We start from the raw sequence: 21,850 nt of genomic DNA on the forward strand, positions 1-21,850 counted from the left end.
CAGACAGTCCAAGCAAGTTTGGTTACAAGAAGTTGTGGATTAGAAGCAGAGAACAAGCGAGTTACTTTTGTAAAGGCAGCTGAAAGCCTTACGGGGGCGGAGGAAAATGATCAACTGTGAAAACAATTAGGAGTGGCATTTACTAGTAGTGTTGGTATTAATGGCCACATAGAACGCAGGGCTTCTGAGCTAAGTAATAACCTTCTACACCAGAAAGAAAAAAAGAGACACTGCCACACACAGACCAATCTTAATACAGCCCCAAAGCCACAGCGAGGAAATGAAGAAGGGAAAGAACTTCGAGCACTGGAAAAGGCGATCGCAAGACTACGTGCGAACCCCAACCCGGGTAGGAGATCTGCTGGCTCACCCAGCAGGTAGAGCCAACTGAGATAGGACAGGGTAGGAGCTACAAGGAAAAGGGGAGTGGACGGAAGTGTGGGGAAAGCTGGGACTACTGAGTCCAAAGACATGGCCAGGGCCCACGGTTCAACCTCCTCAGGCCTCCCCCGCTTTCAGGCTGATGAAGCCAGAACTCAAGTGTGGGCAGGTGGCTGGCCCACAGCAGGCGCCTCTCCACCCCCACCACCATAGCTGTTACTGTCATTTGGTGGGGGTGGGGGTGGGGGTGGGAGAGAGTGGTGATAAGGGAGCTGTCCAGAGGCAAGCAGAACAGTCAGCATTTTAGATGTGTTTACTTCCTTCTCTTTCTCCCAGTTGTGATCCTTCCTGCCCTCAGAAACAACCAGGAAACGGAGGGCTTTATGCCCCCGTCCTCAGAGAAGGTACAAAGTAAAACTGACTTGGAGCCACATGTGTGATGAACCACACACCCCACTCGGTCCCGCCTGCCAAGAAGCCTGGAGCCAAATTTCAAACCCAACCATACCGACCACATTCACCCACATGGCGACCAAACTACGCTTTTCTTTCTTTCTTCTGTCCTCACTTCGCATTTCTGCTTACGCTGTTGGTACGTCTTGTTGTTGTAAGCCCATCCCAAAGCCTTTTTTGGAATGAGGGAGAGAATAAGCAAACGCATCAAGGAGGGTTCTGAGTTTTCTGACAATAAAGTTATTAAATCTGGCCCCTTTCCCATGACAACGAAGCCTCCAGATCCTCACCCCACCCCTGCAGCCAGTCACTGGCATGCCCTTAACAGTCGCTCCTTTATGTCAAAACACATACAGAAATGTAAACGCCCGTATCTCCTGCAGGCGTGCTTTAGAGATCTCGTGGGTGTGACTCCAGGCCACCGCAATAAAGCGAGTCGTCATCCTTTGGCTGGCGGAGGGTCTTGCCTTCAATTTGTAAAAATAATGCAACATCTGTGAAGCGCAATACAGCCAAGCGCCCTGAAAGGAGGTCTGTCTGTACCCACATTATGTGTCATGTTAACCAGGGGGTGATCCTCAGCAGCTTTTCCTCATGCGCAAGCAATTAGGTTGGAAATAGAAAAGACACCTCGCCACATAAAAGCAGTAAAAATTAGATGATAGGAAAGAAAATTGTCGCCATTCTAGCAACTAATGAAAGGATGTTACTGTAAACAAGCCAGTGGTGGTGCTGCACCACCACCCCCCCTCAGAAACCAGGAAACACCGGAGGGACCAAAATCTGACAGAGGGTGGGGGTGAGGGTGCCTTTTACTTCGACGTCAAAGAGCAGAAGGCGTTGGTTTTTTAGGGTGAGCCTGTGCCACCCGCCTGCTGATTCCAAAAGACAAAGCTGACATCTCGGGGCTGTTTCCCTCTTCTGCTCTCTGTGGCCAGGGAGTCTTTTTCCAGTTTCCCGTTCCCTTCCGAGGCTGTTGTGTGCAAAACCAAGGATGACAAATGAGAGGCGTGGTCTCAGATGAAAACTACAGCGATAGGTCTGTGCTGTCCCGATGAGAACCCAGCAGGGCAGCCAACGGCCAAACGGCTTTGCATACCTTACTGTGGCAAGTGGGGTTCTGATACAAATTCTCTGCTCGCCTATAAACTGTTTGTCTAACTTCAGAGAAACTGTTTCCCCGGATCTTGTCAACCTGCTGTGGTTACTGCATCCAGGTAAAGGCTCTGTCAGCTCCTCCACCCAGGAACAGGGGCAGCTCTCTCAGCTGACGAGCAACCTTAAGGTGCCTGGGAGGCAGGAATGTGGTCCAGTGTTAGGGAGGCGTGATTCATAACAGGTCTTCATGCTGATCACGCACCAACAAGCCGAGGGGAAACAGGGTTGATTTAGTAATTCCCTCACATTTAAGGAGGACGTCATGCAAAACAACTATAGCTGTCATCCAACAATGGCTTGGAGCCAGAGTGGCATTCTTTTTGCTAATTTATAAGCAACAACATTTATCATTTCCTTTTGGAAAAGTATTTGCCTTTAACATCCGGTAGAGACACACACCAAGGCTGCCTCTGGTCTTCCCACTACTGCCCCCAAAATGGATCGGCTGTGATTTTTAGCCCAGACCATATCATCGTACATCTATAAAAATCAAGTCACCCAGAGAGAATCAGGAAGACCTGGGTGAGCTTAGGTTGGAAGAGAAAGCAATCTTGGTTAAAAAAAAAAAAGTGACTATGGCTAAAGTAAACTTTATGGGCTAATTACTGGCAAGTCAAATGATCGGTTCTTTTAAACAGCTTTCCTGAGATAACATTCACATACCATAAAATTCGCCTATTTAAAGTATAATTCAATGGGTTTTAGTATATTCACATTTATCAATGGTATTTATCTATTTTTTTTCTTGCCTACTTGGGATCTGGCTTTTTTTTATTGATTAAGTTATTATATCAATGGTATTTAGTATATTCATATTCAACTATGGAACCACCAGCAAAATTTAATTTGAGAACGTTTCAATCCCCCCGGCCCCCGGCCCTCCAAAGAAATCCTGTACTCAGCAGTAGCTCCCATTTCTCCCTTTTGCCCTTCAGCCCAAAGCAACCACTCATTTACTTTCTAGCTCCATAAACTTGTCTATTCTGGACATTTCAAATAAATGGAATCATATAATATGGGGTCTTTTATGTCTGTCCTCCTTCTCTAAGCAAAGCACTTCAAGGTTCATCCATGTTGTAGCATGTATCATTTCTTCATTTTTATTGCTAAATGATATTCCAGCGTATTCTTCTACCATATTTTATTTGTCTATTCATCAGCTGATGGACATTTGGTTTGTTCCCAGTTTTTGGCTATTATGAATAATGTTGCTATGAACATTTGTGGGCAAGTTTTTGTGTAGACATATGTTTTCATTTCTTTTGAGTACGTATGTACTTTGGAGTGAAATTGCTGGATCATATGGTTTAAATGATTTTTAAAAACTGTTGGCATGAGTGCAGTCATGTATCTCCACAGTCATAGATGAAGAAGGTGAGAGAGATTTAACATTTCTCCATCCTCATCTTACCACCCATGAGCAAACCCTTTCACTCTCTCTGCCTCGGCCCCTCTGCTCTGATGTCCTCCGCACCGCCCCCTACATATCAAACACGCAGTCCGCCACGTGAGTGCAGCTCTGAGCTGTGAAACTCCCGAAGATCACTCATCCCATCTTGTTTTCAAACAGGATTGAATTACAACCATCTAATTCTTAAAAGTCCCCAAGGACAGAAAGAACACAATTCCCTTACTTGCCTAGTCTCAGAAATCTCTTCAAATCACTTACCCAAAACCATACACATACAATAAAAATACTGAAGGAAGATGAAGAATGGCCAGGTTTTTAAACAAGCTTTAGAGACTACCCCCCACAGACGCTTCCTTTATTTCCTCGCTGAACACACTGTCCCCTGGCGCCATCTAAGCTTACTAGCATGTATCCTAGGTCCTGCTGTGGCCTAAAGTGAATTCCATGTTGATCTAACATAATAAAGACAAGTGTGGGAGAGCTGCTGTCATTCCTTGAGGTGTTTTTCTTCTGCTTCGACAGTCTTATTTGAATCTGTTTTCAGAGTCAGCAACTCTACCAGAATGTTCTCCTGTTGCTGCTTCTGTAATAACTCGAACTCTCTTTCTCCTTGGTTCCTCTGAGAAGCATATATAAAATGAGTCATTATTGCTGCTAAAGAATCGCTGGAGTCAGCAGCGCTTCTTAGGAACTGCATTTCCTCCTCCCCCCTCTTCCTCCCACCACCATTTCTCCCCCATAAGTTAAGAATTAAAGACATATTACTTGGATAAAGAAATCTGACCCGAAATATGTGTTGCAGCTACAATGGCAAGCAACCAAGAGCATTAACAATAATTTCCAATGTAGCTGGAAAGGTTAGATGATTTGTCTTTGAAAGGAGCCAACTCCGCACACTTTCATAGGATTAAAATCAGTTTGCTTTTCCTTCTGGACACCTCACCTCTCCTATTTCCGCTCCCCCAAAAAGGCGGAGTGGTTGACGCGCATAAACAAATGGTTCTGGAAATTAACTTTCTTGACCAGAAGAAAGTTCAAAAATAAATTCTGTTCTACATTAGTTTTCCTACACTTCACTGTGATCAGAATTTTTTGTGGTTTCTCCCTCCCTGGAGAGATAATACTTGAGTGATAACATTTCTGACACACAGAAGCTCAAAACCTGAAAGACTGACAACTGTGTTCCCTTTGGCCCACAATCTAGGTCATTTCTGAGCTGCAGGTCATTTCTGAGCCAGTGAGTTCTCTGTGCGCCTGCCTGTCACATGGACAATGAGGATAATGACAGGACTTCATGGAGTAAATGCAGTAAGTGCTTCAACCAGTGCTGAGGGCCGAGTAAATGTTGAGTCACTAGGAGCTTGGATCATCACCGCACCACCAAGACCGCCACCATCTTTGAAAAGCAGCCAGGACAGCATAAGAAGATACGCCCCGGGCCTTTCATGGAAGTACCAAGTGTTGTCATCTTTATTCCAGCGTCTTCCCATTTCCCTGGCTCACCCTGCAGGAGCCACAGGTGCATAAGACAAAGCAAAGAAAGAAGACAGAGAGAGCACAGGCGAAGACGGAAAAGACATTTACAATGACAAAGCCGTGGCACACATTTGTGTTCTTTCATAGCCATGTTGGAAAGACGAAATTCGTAAGAATATTCTTTCCAATGGGAGGGGCCAGGAAAGTTAGAGTAAATCTCTAGAGAGGCAAGTCCTAGAGTTGACCAGTCCAGAGGGCAATCTGGTAGTTGAAATCCTTCTCTCTTGAGTGTACGTTGTATCCTCCTCCCCACGTGTGTTCATACATGATCATCCTTGTTAGACCCTGAATGGAAGAAAAGGACCCTTTGTTCATGGGTAGAAAGCCGGCGCCTGTACCTACCTCTCTCTGCGGCTGGCCAGGCTCCGGGTCCGAGCCCCGGAGGTTGAGGACGTGCACCTCCTGCGGCAGCCCCGTCGTGCCTCTGCTGGCACAGCCCGAGAGGACGGTGAAGCTCTCCATCAAGGCCTGCACCGGATGGGAGGCGTTGACCGGCGACAGTTCACACTGGGCACTGGGCTCTGGGCCTGCAGGCGGAATCACAAACACCCGTCAGAAACCACAATCGACTGCGCCACAATCAAATTGTTCTGGGTGGACAAGCCACTGCCAGCCCACCCAAGGAGTCCCTCCAGGTACGTTGTTTCCAGAACTAAACGACAAAAAAGCTAGCCTGGTCTTCTAAAATTCCAATCTCTTAAATTCCTTTTGGATGATTTTGATGTGTATTTGATTACTTCAATTCCCTTTTAGATGCAAAAGTCATGAATGTATCCCTTTGGATGGAGGAAACCTCCCATTTGACATCTGTGTTTAATTCTCCCTTCTCCTCTTACAAGAAAACCAGAAATAAATGAAATAAATTGCCTGAAGTTCCAATAACATTATGCATAAATAATATTAAACACCTAAAATGATACCCCAAGAAGTTTAAATCCCGACCTTTCAAGTGCTTCTGCTACTTAGACGAAGCAAAATAAATGTAAGGACAATACAAAATAAGATGCAACAAGTGGAGGCAAATAGCACCCTCATTGCTGTGCCCTACGCAGGCCTCCTGCCTGGCGTGCTAAGTCTACTTCAGAATCATGGACAGGCTATAGGCTGGCAATAGTCATCTCTTCTGCAATAAAGTATGTACCTTCTCAAATAATTACTCCCGCCCTCCGTGTTCCTGTACTGCGTCCAGCTACTTTCTAAGAGGCAGTGAAGAAAGATGTCACAGCAGCAAAGGCAGAAAGTACTGAATGTACAATTCCCTGAAGTTCCCACACATGCAAATGGTAGGAGCAGGTGTGCCCCATGCTGCTCCCCTCCTGCCTTCACCAGCCACAGTGGGCTGTCTGGTGCACTCCACATCCCAGAGCTCCAGAGAGAAGAGTCTCCTACTCAACTCGGGACACACAGCGGCTATGGCTGCTCACATTGGAGAGCCCTTCCGAACTGGTTTCATAGCCTCCTACCATTTGTCATTATCACAGACTAAGCGCAAATAAAGAATACATTTCAGTTCCATTTTTTATGTACAAAGCTCCGACTGGGCTACAGTGCTACCCAAAACACATCTGTAAAAAGGCTTGCAACCTCCTCCTGCTACCATCACCCAGTAGGTTTTTCCTTAAACCTCCACACTGCCCGTCTCCACACCAGGGTGGAAGCAAACACTCCCTGGAAATACAACAAGAGGATAAGGTTTTCCACAGAGAAGGAGGGAGCCAGAGAGGGGATGTCCCCAGTGCTGAGGACGAGGACGCCTTTGTCCTGCCAAGTCCAGGACAGGGCAGACCCCACTTGATGGGCTGCAGTGTCAGCCATGGCTTAGACAAGTCAGTCCAAGGTCAAGGAAAGGAGAAAGAATGCACAGGGCACACTCTGATTAAGCGATGATTTGTTTAATGTCTGCATACACCCAAGGGCTGCAGAAGAACAGCATCCGATCATTCTGCTCATTACTCCATCCCTTACATCAGCATGATGCCTGGCACACAGCATCACTCAAATATCAATGAGGGAAGGTGGTGAGAGAGGAAAGGGGAAAAAACCACGAGGTAATCCATGCTCAATGGGTTTCCTACCAACAGGAGACTCTATCCTAGAGTTCTTTTACTCTACCTAATAGCCAAAGCTTCAATCTATATAAAAGCCTAAGTGACTGTTATGACCAGTCGACTAAACAACCAGTCAACTGGTCGCTATGACGCACACTGACCTCCAGGGAGCAAACACTCAACGCAGGAGCTGCCCCTGGCGGTCAGTGCGTTCCCATAGCCAACCTCCTGTAGCTGGCCAAACTCCCGCAGTCCCTCCCCCCTGCCGGCCGGCCCCAATCGGCCCCTGATAGCCGGCCAGGCCGAGGGACCCCACCTGTGCACGAATTCATGCACCAGGCCTCTAGTCTTGTAATAAAGGGGAAAATCCAATCATGAAATAAAGGAGGTGGCATTTCGGGTTGCTAATAATCAAGTCCCAGCCCTAGCCAGTTTAGCTCAGTGGATAGAGCATTGGCCTGCAGACTGAAGGGGCCCCAGTTTGATTCTGGCCAAGGGCACATGTCTGGGTTGCGGGCTCGATTCCCGGTGGGGGGCGTGCAGGAGGCAGCCGATCAATGATTCTCTCTCACCATAGATGTTTCTAGCTCTCTCTCCTTCTCCCTTCCTCTCTGAAATCAATAAAAAAATATATATGTTTTTTAAAAAAATCAAGTTCCAGCTGGGGCTTCGCCACCCTCAAATGTCACAGAAGACAGAAACCCAAACCTGCCTTTGTCCTATTAACCCAGACACTCTCCTGGCAAGACCCTTTTCTCCCAATGGCACAACAATCCTGTCTCCCCCATCAGCACATCAGGCCCCAGCCTCATCCTGCTACCTCCTGGGTGCCCCCCAAGCCTTCGTACTCCTCCCCCTGTGGCCATAGACAACCTCCATGAACCGGTCTCCCATCCTTTCCCATTGCCCCATAGTGGTTCCTTCCACAGTCTACCCACACAATGCCAGACCCGTCTCCGGTTAGAAAAACTGCCACCTGGCAACCAGGTGACCCACCCCCAGCCTCTCCCACAGATGCGCGAGGCAGCGAGGCCGCCTTGATTCTCGCTTGACCACCATGGGGCCCAAGCGTAGTGCTTCAGCCACAAGTATGCTCCAAAACCCCATCTGACTCATCTGCTCACTTTCATGGTAACCTGTGAGCTCCGGAGCTGCTAGCTCAGGCTCTCACTGGCAGCGTCGGCAGGCTGGGAGTTTCTCTTGTGGCCACCGCTGGAAACCCACAGCCCTTCCTTCCCTGAGCAATCTCTACCCCACAGTCGGCAAGCAAGCGAGCAGCAGGCCCTGCTGATGATGCTAATCAGCACGGCAGGCGCTCCTCACCACAGTCAGCACGAACCAGGGCACGGTGATGCAGAAGAAACGCTGGCTCAAAGCAACATCCTAGGCACGCTCCTGCTACCCTTGCACCGGGCTTTCTAAGCAAAAGGCGTTTTACAGACCCGGTACTGTCAGAGGCCTCCCAGAAACTCTGTAACGTGGGTAGAACAGATTTCCTTCCCATTGTAAGTAGATCCGTTGCCAGCCACCGAGCTGGGCGCACCTTTCAGTCAAGTGCTTCCTGGCAGTAACGCACCCCCAGAGACAGTCCTTACCGTTGCTCCCAATCTAGATATCCCCGTTTCTTCTGGGCATCCAGGACCTGCCCTGCCCGGATTCTTTGGGCGTAATTTCCAAAGCAGCCTAACTTTCTCTTGGCCTCAAAGTCTGAGCTGACTTGATCCTTCCCCACTGCTACTCAGCAACCTGATCTCAAGGTCTCGGGCATTGTTTTGTTTGACCTGTTCTCCTCCCTCCTCACCTGATGTCAGATTCCATATTTCCAGCTCAGGACACCCTCCTCAGCCATCCGGGCAGACATACGGCCTCTGTCCACCCACAAATTGCTGCTTCTATTATCTAAACACATTTACTGACCGAAGACAGCACAGATGCAGGTAAACCCTGTGGTGAGAAACTCCGCAGGTGACCCCGACCAAGCAGCCTCTTTCACAAGGCAGGGCCCCTCTGTTCAGCAGCTGGGCCCCAGCAACGCTGTGAAGCAAATGGTGGAACCCATTACGGTCCCATCCCCCTACTGAGCCAGGGTTTGATTCTTAATGAGTAAGAATTATCATGCTCCTTGTCTGGGCCACACGCTGTGCACATATCATGTCTAATCCTCATACCACCACATAGAGACAGTGTCAGAACACCCATTTTGGAGTCATGAAAACTGAGTCTCAGAGAGTTTAAGTAACTTGCCAAAAATCACAAACCACCAATACCTGGCAGGATGGGATTTGAACCTGGGTTCCTCAAACTCCGGGTCCAAGCTCTTCCCATGACAAGGCACTGCCTGCTTCTACCTTGACTTTTCCAGTCCTTCACCTCGGGACTTGGTCAACATACTTCTGGGCCAAACATACATGTTAACTCGTGTCTGAGAAAATATAATAAGCTGCTTCGTTCACACTTGCAACCTTTCGGTTGACTTAATAGACTTCATAAACTTAACGAGAAAACACAAGCTCATTTCTCATTTCACCAAATGTCTTCTTCTTTTTCTCGAATGCTTGCTTATCTGCACGTGGGAAATGTTTCTAAAATCTGGCTATAACATCAATGTCTAAATTCCCAGTTCCACTTAAAGAAAAAAAAATGCAAATAGACTCACCCTTTCATTATGTTCTTTTGCTACAACACAGCATTCCAGTCTCAGTTACAGAACCCCCACATCCACGCTGGCGGCAGGCCAGCCCGGAGACTTGACATAATACAGACAAAGCATTTGGGAACAGATGCATTTGCTGCACACACTTTAAATTTAATCTGTCCCCAAAGAAATTAATATCACACCTCATGCAACAGAGTCAAATATTGGGCGGGGAGGGGTGGTTATTGTGTGGGAGAGGATATAGTAAGTAATTTTCACATTTAATAAATGTGATCCTTACGCATTCTAAATACCAATGCATACCACGTTGACACAAACATCTGGTACCTATTCCACATAATTTCCAGCACGCTGATTCCCCATATCACCCAGGGTACTAATGAGGAGCGTGTGTTCAGCTGTAATAAAAAATGGTAAAGATACAGAGAGAGTCATGGGGTAACCTTATAGCCTGGGACCAAGACACTGCAGTGGGGAGATTTTATTCCAACAACACCATTGGCTAATAAGGGTTTCTGTTATTGTCCCACAGGGAATTCTGCAATGCGGTCAGCTGCAAAGAGGGACAAACTCCCACAGATTGTGGAACTGGGCACTGCAGGATCATTCTGCCCCTGAGCCGAAAATCCCTTCAACCCCCACGGGGCGCAAGAATCCCTAAGATAGGGCGTCGGAGATGATTTCCCAGCCAATAGCACAGCCTGGCTCTAATTGAGCTTTATGGGAGGGAATGTGACAAACACTAGGATACGATGCAAAAGCAAAGCTCCAAGAAAAAAACACCTGGAAGGCCCTGGGCTCAAGAGGGCCTGCCGTGTACACAACATGTGCTTATGTTTATACCATCTCAAATTACAACTCAGTGGAGCCATAGCCCCCTGGGAACAGCGCTGCGGAATGTACCGCCAGTAAAATCCAAAGCGGGCCCTTCTACCACAGCCCCCACCTGGGTTTTTCAGCAATCAAACTTGGCTTAAGGCTGAAGCGTACCCCTGGTAAGAAAAAGACAAAGCCCTAAAACCTCTAATATGGATTTCTCGGGGCGGGGTGGGGGGGCGCAGATTTTTCTATAGCACAACCCCTCAGGCATAGCTTACCATAGTTTCTCTCAAGCTCCAAGTGAATATCTAAATCCAAACCTTCCTCTTGACAAACCGACCCTCTTCCAAGAAGTCAACTGCCAGCTTGTTGGGCCGAAAGCCAGTGCATATTTGTCTATTGTTGTGCTGAAACCATGGCGCAACCATGTTGGAGAATTTCCTGTTCAAGGGTGTTTTTAAATGTTCAAAGGAAAACAATGGGCAGAGCTTCTTTAAGAATCTAAATTCTCCAAGTGTTGGGAAGTGCCAAGCTCCCAAGGGTGCTCACTCTTCCATCTAAGCAGGATACCTCTATACAGCCAAGAGGTATCAGGAGGGTTTAGACAGCTCTGTGAGGAAGTGGGGGTGGTTCGTTTTGGAAGGGGTCGGTGGTGTTTATAACCTGAAGAGAAAAGGAGGCAGAGAGAGCAAGTTCCAGAATTCACCACTGGGTAGGGCACAGGAAACATGCTCATGTTAAAGACCCAGTGGGCTAAGAGGAACATGGGACCAGGGGACAGAAGAGCTGCACTTTAGACCCAGATCTGTCACGTTTAGTTGTCGGGCCTGTCTTTAAGCTTCTCATACTCTCCCTCTCTCTTACTCTATGGCAGGCTTGACTTGTAGATCCAGTGAGGTACTCTACATACACCTTCTTTACAAATTTCAAGTACTGTTAGAGACATACAGTTCCCTGGGGGAAGAGAAATAAGTGAATGAAAACACTTTCTCCAACTGGGAAAAAAAAATGTTTTCTTTATGAGCTTTTAGAATGATTAATAAACTATCTAAGATAGGATGTTCTTATACGACTCCCTAGCCATTACTCCCCAAAAATTATTTCTAAGAGTTGCACTGGGAAGATTTAAAATAAAACTATGTACAGTATTAGAGGGAAAATTCCTGTTATCTGAGCACACTCTGAAAGTGCAACTCCCAAAGGTGAGAACAGCCCCATGTTTCTCTCCCTCCCCTTCCCCGGGAATTCCCAGAATCAGGAAAGGGGTAATCTGGCTTGCTCCATTGTGGCTGACTGTCTTGTTGCTTACTTTCACTCTACAAGATAGTACACCTGTTCCTGTGCTTTTAAAATATATGTTTTTTAATTGATTTCAGAGAGGAAGAAAAAAGGAGAGAAAGATAGAAACATCAATGATGAGAGAGAATCACTGATCGGCTGCCTCCTGCATGCCATCCCTGCTGAGGATCAAGCCCATGTTTCCTGATTGGGAACCAAACCATGACCTCCTGGTTCATAGGTTGACGCTCAACCACTGAACCACACTGGTGGGCTAAGACCTAAAGGAAGCTGAGAATGAAGGAGACACTGGCCACAGTACTCATTTATGAGGAGATTAGAACTTATGGGATGCTATTGCCTAAATGGCTCAGCACAGAGACCAACAACAAATCTGAAGAGAATGAGAGAAAATAGAATCTGTTTTCTCCCATCATGTGAGTTTGAGACACACAAACAAAAAAAAGAACGTATACTTCTTTATTAAATGGAAAATAATTAATCCAGGTTTAAAATATTATACATAATTTAGACTCATAACCAATAAAAATTATAATTTAACTAGAGGCCCGGTACATGAAATCATGCACAGGTGGGGTCCAGCCAACCCACTCAGATTGGAGTGGGAGGGGGCAACCAGGGGTGGAGTTGGCTGGGGGTCAGGGCCACGGGCTGTTGGCCAACCAGGCCCAACCCCTGGTCGAACTCCCGGTTGAACTCCTGGTCGAGGGGACAATTTGCATATTAGTCTTTTATTATATAGGATTCCTACAAATGCATTATTTTGTGGCAAGTCTGGAAAGCTGCCCCCCATTAACCCTGAGGGATGCCATCACCAAACTCCTTCATCTCTCACACCTCAACTTATATGCAAGAGAGTGGCTAGACTAACTTTTTCATTTTTTTTACCTCTAGCAAGCTGGTGTCTAATAAGAAAGAAAAAGATGAGAGGCCTCGCTGGTTTGGCTCAGTGGATAGAGTGCCAGCCTGCGGTTTGATTCTGGTCACGGCACATTCCTTGGTTGTAGGCTCCTCCGCAGCCCGGGCCCTGGTTGGGGCTCATGCAGGAGGCAACCAATCGATGTGTTTCTCTCACATTGATGTTTCACTCTGTCTTTCCCTCTCTCTTCCACTCTCTCTAAAAGATCAATAGAAAAACTGTCCTCGGCTGAGGATTAACCAGAAAATAAATAAACAAACAAATAAATAAATAAACAAACAAACAAATAAGATGAGAGAAGCAGAGGTAAGCATGTGCACAGAAGCACAGAGGTCTAACACTGCACAGGGCATTCTCTGGGGCTGGTGAGCCCTCGGTTAGGGTTGGGGTGCAGGGGCTGGACAAGTGACAAGACAATAAGTTGTAAGTGGGGGGATGGTCAGGAAGGGCGGAAAAGGTAAACCTTAACTGCTGGGAAGTCAAATCACAGCCTGTAACCATTGTCTTGATTACAGACAGGAGACAAGAGATTAAAAAAGGAAAATCTGCCAACTTTTGGGTTGGCCGTGCAAAATATTACTAATTACAGCCATGTGTACAAACGGGGCCAGGAACTGAAAATACGGTGCCTTTAGGATTTCATATATTCTCAGGGCACTCAACAATTGGGTTCATAAAGGAATGAAGGAAATGCTTCACACAAATGCTGACCTTACCAAGCATCAATATATACGGTGAATCCCATAACAAGACTAAACCGCAGTCCTTCCTCCTCAAGCTGGGAGCTCACTGCCTAGGCGCTGCTTCTTTCAAGAGGGAAAAGAGAAATCTATGAATAACTAGTGTGCTCTTGCTCCTTTCACGGGGAAGCTTACAGGGCCCAGGGGCATCGACGGAGCTGGGGTTTCCAGGTTTTGCATCAGTTGTGGGCAAACCAAGCAGCACATGGATGGGACTCTCAGTGCGGACCGGGGAATCCTGGGCCTCGGAAAGACAGGAGGATTGTGCCCCGCTAAGTAACCCTGATGCAGAGCCACATTTTTGCACCTCAGCTCGGAGATTCTGTAAACCTGTCATACCTGTTATACTTTTCCATTACAGCCAATATCAGCTTTTAGTTACAAATCTACTGTTTCATTAATGTGGGCGTGTACTTGTGCATCTGCTTCACTGGGAACCCCGGGAGGGCAAGGACCATGTTTCTCCTGCTGATCCCGTCTATCCCGGTGCGCAGCACAGCGCCTGGCATGTGGCAGGTGTTCACAAATTCTTGTTGGGTGATGAATTCCTCAGTCAAATAAAAAAAAAAAAACCTAATTCTCTATGGGCCAGGGAACCATATCTCAGCCCTGCCACACTTCAGCTTTGTAACCGGGGGTCGTTATTTAACCGCCCTGTGTCTCTGCTATCGGGAGAGGGTTATAATAGTATCTGCCCCAGAAGACTGTTCTTAGCAGTAACTCACTTATATTATCATGTAACTGTACTTATTATGACCATCTCTTCAACTATGGGATGTGTTCTGAAAAAAAAAATACTTTTTAATCTATCTCAACCTTCTTTTAAAACATTAGGAGTCAGAATATTAGAGCTCAATATCCTCCCTATCACCCAATAGGTTTTTTATTTTATTTTAAATATATTTTTATTGATTTCAGAAAGGAAGGGAGAGAGAGAGAAACATCAATGATGACAGAGAATCATTGTTTGGCTGCCTCCTGCACGCCCCCTACTGGGGATCGAGCCCACAACCCAGGCATGTGCCCTGACCGGGAATCGACCTCTTGATTCATAGGTTGATGCTCAATGACTGAGCCATGCCAGGCTTTGAGAGACCGTTATAAACTAGTTGATGAAAAGGCCTTCTCTTCCTGTCCTTCCTAGTTTTCAGACAAGTTCTGCCATGGCTTCCGATCCTAAAGATGCACATTAATGTACCAAGATATGTCTGACCAGGATCCCGTTTTAGTGGGCTCTATTAGGAAATTTCATGATCCAACCAAAATGTCATTCTATATATGTCTTTATTATTTATATACTCAACGACTTCTAGAAAGGAAATCGAGGGGCTTTTAATAAAAAAACAAACAAAATCAGGCCCAGAAAATCCACTTCAGCTGCCAATCAATTAAAAGGTGGCTATGGCAAAAACAAAAAGAAGGAGAAGAGAAAGAAAAAGAAAGAAATCTTACTGAAGCCCTTAACTAGAGGAAACTACTTAATTTGAGCATCCAACCTAGCTCTGAGCTTCCTGATAGCCAAGGTAAAAAAAAAAAAGTGATGCTTATGAGATTTCATAAAAAGGAAACAAATCAGCTGTTTGGATAAGAAAAATATTTTTCCTAAGTCTGAATTTAAGAGGCCTATAATAACGTGAGGATCAGTGATGTCTAAAAGTCACTTTACAAAACCATAAACATAACTTTTTTATATGGCCTCATTAACAATAGAGGGAATGTAGTCCACAGCGAATTTCATTCAGGGCTCCAGGCAATTCTCTCTAGTGTGCACACAAACATTTCAAGAATTGGAAGATTTTTCAAAACTTTTAAAACCAATAATTTGCATTAATGTGGGTATAAAAGCAAAAGAACAAAATGACATTAGTTTGCTAAAGGCTTTGGGGGATTTTGTGATCTTGATTTTTAAAAACATGCCATGCAAGAAGTTAAAAGTGTTAGATTTTGCCGTGTGGATCAACAAGTGATTTTTGAAAGAATCAAATCTAAACAGAGGTATCAGTTTAGGGTTAGATTCAATCCAACTGTATTTGACCTAGAGATACATATAAAATAAATTAGTGTACTGTTGCTTCATAAACTCTTCCCCAAGACTTAAAACTGGGATAAATGAGATACCTGTTCAGAAAAACAACTACTGGGCATGCTCAGGAAAAACTTCACACACAGTAAAGTACTGTAACACACACATCTGTACCTGACAAAGCTCCCTTTCAAAACAGATGGGTCATGATGTTTCAAAGCTCAACTTTTTTTTTTTAAGTTTGTCACATTCAATCAAAGCAATTTTTGTTTTTCTGAAATCTGCGTGTTATTTTGGAGAAAACTTTTCTGCGGTATTTTTCCACTCTGGATCAACTAGCCCCTCTCTTTTCCTCCCAAGTGAACCTCGGAAACCACTGTGCCAGAGGGAATTCACCTTTCCTCACACAAAGACAAACTAATACTTTCAAATCGTCAATGTGAAAATAGATCCTTTGTGTGCCAATTTCTAAAACAAAAAGGACTTTGTTGCATGATTTGCACAGAAAAATGTACCAAAGTTACACCAATCTATTATTTAAAGTAATAATAAAGTCCTTCTCTCATTTTATATCATACTCCCTCTTCTCATCATACTTCACCTGGCCCAGCTTACCACTAATACAATACATGCCTCATTTATTCAGCAGTGACTAATAATGAGATATCTCACATATGCAGATCTTCCAAATAACTAAGGTTTTACCCCTTTCAAAAAAGGAAGTGACTTTAGTCATTTTAAAGGTAATTCTACCTAAAACATATTGCACATGTAATTACTTCTTGGCCACCTTAAATAATTTTTTTTTTACATATATGTTTTTGTTGATTTCAGAGAGGAAGGGGAAGGGGGGAGAGAGAGAGAGAAACATCATTGATGAGAGAGAATGGCTGATTGGCTGCCTCCTGCACGCCCCACACTGAGGATCGAGCCTGCAGGTATGTACCCTGACTGGGAATCGAACCGTGACCTCCTGGTTCATAGGTTGACCCTCTAACACTGAACCATGACAGGCGGGTGCACCGTAAATATTTTGAGCATCCAGAATATCGCTTATTAAAATTTCTGGAGGACCTATATGGCCATCTCTATAACTACTGATTACAGATTATTAAACTTTGCATTTCAGTATTTATCTCTACACCAAGTGGTCCCATATGTCTATATTTTATAGTCTGCCTACACTTCCTAAACCTCTATTTTTCTCAACTCTGGCTTCAGGCCAGTTGCCACCTGTTACCCTCAACTCTAAATTAACAAGCTCTGGATGAGGGCCCTCCCACCTAGAGTAACCTATGGGGATTTTTGACAGCTCTCCTCTTTATAACCTACCAAACATTTTGGCTACCTTGCGTGCTCCAGATGCAGGGACCTGCCAAAAAACCGATACTGTATAATAATATTAGTGACAATATTAGCAACAGAGTAGCAGCACTGTCCACACTAATCTAATGTGAATGGCAAGCCATCAAAGAAAGGGGAGCTTAACCCTTTGAGTGCCAACCAATATCCTAGGAACTATGCTAAAATTGCCAAGGCATTTTTGCTGATTTTACAGCAGTTCAGGAAAAAAATTATGAATCACAAGTAAATGAAGTTACATATTCAAAAACTTAAGGAAACCTTTACTACATTTGTTTTCATCTTTGACATATATTGTTTGCTGACTGTATTATAAAATACTAGTAGAAAAAAAAATTTGAACAAAACATATAATGTTAAAATAAAGCACTCCCGGCACTTTTGGCAAAAGACAGGAACAGCGCGATCGCGCTCCCCGGCACTCTAGGGGTTAAGCACTACTGTGAACTGTTGGGAATTTTAAAACTGTGCTAAAAGTCCTACTCTCCCATTGCTCTTGCAAGCATGTCAAACTCATGGCCGGCAGGCCACATGCCTCAAGTTTGACATGCTTGCTAGGACTTCAAGCATTTTAGAAAGTTTAGCTTTTAAAGAAGAGGAGAAAGCAAATATATGAGTAGGATATATATAACCTGGTGCATGAAATTCATGCACTTGGTGCGGGGGAGGGGGGGGGTGTCCCTCAGCCTGGCCTGCACTTTCTCGCACTCTGGGAACCCTCGGGGGATGTCTGACTGATGACTTAGCAGGCCTAAGCCATCAGTCAGACATCCTTAGCACTGCCATGGAGGCAGGAGAGGCTCTCACCACCGCCACTGTGCTCCCCAGCTGTGAGTCTGGCTCAGGGCTTCTGGCTGAGTGGTGCTCCCCCTGTGGGAGCTCCTGCATTGAGCATCTGCCCCCTGGTGGTCAGTGCACATCATAGCGACCGGTCATTCTGCTGTTTGGTCAATTTGCATATTAGCTTTTTATTATATAGGATACTATATATAAAGTTCTCTTGGTGTCTCCTGTCTTATTTATTTTTCAGGACGAAGAGATTTAACCTGCACATCCCAGATTCATTATAATTTTGGCATCATTTGCACTCTCTTCCACTGTAGTTCCTCAGTGGAACTTGTAATCCCCATTCCTTCCTGTCTTCCCTCTCCCATCAGTGAGAGCAGGCACCATCATGGAAATCAGTGGTCCCTGTTCCCGGTCAGTACAAATGAATTACTGTGTCCAGTACAGTGCAAGGCAGACTGCAGGCTGGACAGAGAAAACACAGAACAAGGCCACTCAAAAAGCCCCTGTGCAGTACAATGGTACCATCTGCAGCTCTCTAAAGTCAAGCTGGGACATGGAATCCCCTGGCCTTCTCTGTCAGAAGAACCAGTCAGACCAAACTCTTTGCAAATCACGGTTACGTAAGGAAAGGCACATACATAGACTATTGCAGTTTTGCAGACTCGGGGAGATTCACTTTTTAAAACCTCTTTTCTGAAATGAAAGCATTTCTTTGCCCCAGAGATAACTCATAATTTATCCTAGATTTCAACCTTTTTACTGTAAAAAATATAGGAAATTGCATGGAAACAATGAATGGAAGTGCACTTTTTTTAAAAAATCAAACAAGAACAGGAAACTTTCAGTAGTTTGTGGTAAAAACTACGCATTTGAGCCAAAGAGAAATATTAAATCACCCTCTTTTAATGCCTAACTGTCCACCCTCTCCCATCCCAAACATAACAAGAATATACAGAACTGACATCCATGAAAAAAAATCTCAAGACTAAGAAAAAAATGAACATTTACAGGCTTCAAAAATATGTTTCCCCCAAATTACTTAATGAACTCTTCAACCAAGCCTACACCTACTTCTTCTATTATTTTATGGCCAAATGAGTCATAATAAAACTTTGGAATATTAAAGACAATAAGTGAAGAAATTCCAGAAAATATAAAAACTACTTCAGGGAGGTAAAACAGGGCTCTATTTGTTTTTAATGCACAGGAATGAATAAACCAGCAAAATAACACCAGCTATCACAACAGTGAACATGTCTGGCTACCATTGTAGAACATGAAATCTTCCGAATTTACCACCTCCTTCATGCTAAAGATTTAACTTCCTTAACCTCCAGTACCCTCCTTACTCTAAAAACTTCTACTATTTAAAAATAGATATTTTTTATTTCCACGCCATCTAACACATCAACTGACACCCAAAACAGGAAGGAAACGCTCACATTTAATTCTCATTCACTTTATTCTTAGTCCAGCCTTGTCTGGGCCATGGTTCCAATTCCTAATAACATGTCACATCCCTGAGCCTCGGTTTTCTCATCTTTAAAATGGACATAATACTTGTTCTACCTAATTCCCATGGTTGTTAGAAAAACAAATGAGATCATACATTAGAAAGGTGATTTTTGTATGTGGTGTTTTGTTGTTGTTGTTGTCAATCCTCACCCGAGGATAATTTTCCATTGATTTTTAGAGAGAATGGAAGGGAGGGGGAGAGAAAGAGAGAAACATCGATGTGAGAGAGACACATCGACTGGTTGTCTTCCTCATGTTTCCTGTCCGGGGCCAGGGATCGAGCCTGCAACCGAGGTACATGCCCTTGACCAGAATCGAACTGGGACCCATCAGTCCATGGGGCCAACGCTCTACCCACTGAGCCAAATCAGTTAGGGCAGAAAGGTAGTTTTTATATTAAATGAGGAAGCTCTATGCTACTATGAAGATATTACCAATAAATATATGAAAAATCAGTAAAAAAAGAACCTCCTTTCTCCTCACCATCCTACCCTCCCCTTCCAAAAAAGAAGCTCACAGCCCACAATGCAGACCTTAGAAACTTAGAGGAAAGAAGGGTGAACATGGCATTAGAAGACCTGGGTTCTGGTCTCAGCTCCGCCACTAACAAGCTGCTTGACCTGAGCTACCTACTTAGCTTCCTCCCCTGTAAGCTGGGGCTAATCCTACCTGTTTTGCCAGAATAAATCAAAGTGATGAATAGCAAAGTATTCTATAAGCTTGAAGGTAAGATCTAAATAAGAAATTAATGAATCGATTTGCCTAACAAAAAGTTCGGACTTTTTGTTATAAAAGTGATTGACAAGGAAAGCAGCTGGCTGTGATCAGAGCTTCCCCAAACACCTGAAGGAAGAAGGCTAAACAGAGACGGAGAAGCTCCCACAGTGGGAACTCGCGGATTAACTACATAAAGAAATGGGGGCTTTAGAAATTGGAACTGAGAGCAAGTAACTGTGGGTTAGAATCCCTTGAATCCACTTAAGCCTGTGAATTGAAATATCAGGTCAGATAGTCTCCATTCCTGGTTAAGACAGAGGCAGGCAAACGCTAATTCTACCCAGCATTCCAGAGCCAACAGCAGCTCCAGCAGAAAGCAATAGAAGCAGCGTAAGAGGAGAAAATAGATCAACAAACTACAACCAACCGGTCGCTTAGTAATTAAAAGGAAAAAAAGAAAAGAAAATAACCCCTTTCAAAGTTCAACTCCAGGCTGAATTCCTATCAGAAACCTACTGGAAGCCAAAGCCCACATCTGCATAATATTTTAAATCCGAGGCTGGTCTTTGAGAAAACATTTGGCAAAGATTATCAAAACACTGATTTCTCATTCTTTCTACTCATTTTTCTCAAAAAAATTTATGCCTAATCCTTGAGTTTCATTACCACTCCTGCTTTCTCAACTGCAGTCAGCAAATACATATCAATTTGGACTCAACAGACACCATATAACATATTCTTCTCTACGTATTCTTTTTGTGTGTCGCTATTTCCCTTTTGTAACTGAGTGAACAGCACACATCGGATTAACAGCCACCTGACAGCTACCGGCAGCAGCGGGTTCTGCCTGGACGCCCACATGGTCACTTGAACTGAACACACCATCTGAGTCAGTGGTGCGTCTCTTCATCTTCACAAGATTGTGTGTTTGAAAATCACCAGAGACTGTGGCTCTGCCTATTGGCCTCAACTGAAACTTTAGACTCACGTGATGTGTTAACATTCAAGAATAACTGGACCGAGTAGCAGCACATCAAATGTAACATGAAGCCTTTAGGAATGTAACGACGTGCCTTATTTCATATTCCTTTACATACGCAGGATAGAAAGTACTTATTTAACTCCCCCCTTCCCCTAAATGAATACAGGATTTTAACTATATTGAGATATGATTATTTTCTATTAGTCCCATGGAACAGATATTCTTTTTTTTTTTTGGTTTTAAACAGATTTATAAAAATTAATTAACATGCACAATACTTTTTAAAATGCTGTACAAAAAGATTTTCAGTGAAAAGTCAGCCTCCTTCCAACCTGTATTTGGATGAATGAACACAAAGTGTTTATGTGTTCAACCTGAAACCCGTCTTGAGGAACTGGTGGGGTGGAGTGGGATGAGGTAGGGTGGGGTGGGGTGGGGTGGGGTGGAATGAGGTAGGATGAGGTGGGGTAGGTAGCATTGTATTTTCTACTCAAGCAGATGTCTGCCTCGTGTTAGTTTTTTAGCAGTTGAAGTCAACTTCCTAGAACCTATGTCCTCATGATGAGCAAGCAATAGTATTCCAGAGAGCTTATTTTTATGGAGGAAAATTCAGCTAAGCATGTCGGGCTGCTGCTGCCAGCTTCATAATATTCAGAATTTGCATTAACAGGAAAGTCCTTTTTTTATTTTATTTTTTTATTGCTTAAAGTATTACAAAGAGTATTACATATGTCTCCTCCTTTCCCCCCTACCCTTGACAATCCCCTGGCCTCCCCTACCCCCCGTGTCTTTTGTCCATTGGTTATGCTTATATGCATGTATACAAGTCCTTCGGCTGATCTCTTACCCCCCTCTCTCCTGCCCCCCATCCTCCCTGGCCTTCCACTGCAGTTTGACAATCAGTTTGAGGCAGCTCTGCCTCTGTATCTATTATTGTTCATAAGTTTATAATGGTCTCTATTATCCATGAATGAGTGAGATCATGTGGTATTTTTCCTTCATTGACTGGCTTATTTCACTTAGCATAATGCTCTCCAGTTCT

The 21,850-nt window shown here is 44.5% G+C and overlaps 1 protein-coding gene across 1 annotated transcript in view; it reads right to left on the bottom strand.

The window, feature by feature from the left end:
* TGFBR3 (transforming growth factor beta receptor III) overlaps nt 1-21,850 on the bottom strand; it is a 177,019-nt gene that overhangs the window by 112,007 nt on the left and 43,162 nt on the right. The window contains exon 2 of the mRNA XM_006758203.2: nt 5,282-5,466. Within this exon, the coding sequence (XP_006758266.1) occupies nt 5,282-5,466 (185 nt within the window). The remainder of the gene's footprint in view (nt 1-5,281; nt 5,467-21,850) is intronic.

The sequence above is a fragment of the Myotis davidii genome, unplaced genomic scaffold, assembly GCF_000327345.1.
Source record: "Myotis davidii unplaced genomic scaffold, ASM32734v1 scaffold674, whole genome shotgun sequence".
NCBI classification, from domain to species: domain Eukaryota; kingdom Metazoa; phylum Chordata; class Mammalia; order Chiroptera; family Vespertilionidae; genus Myotis; species Myotis davidii.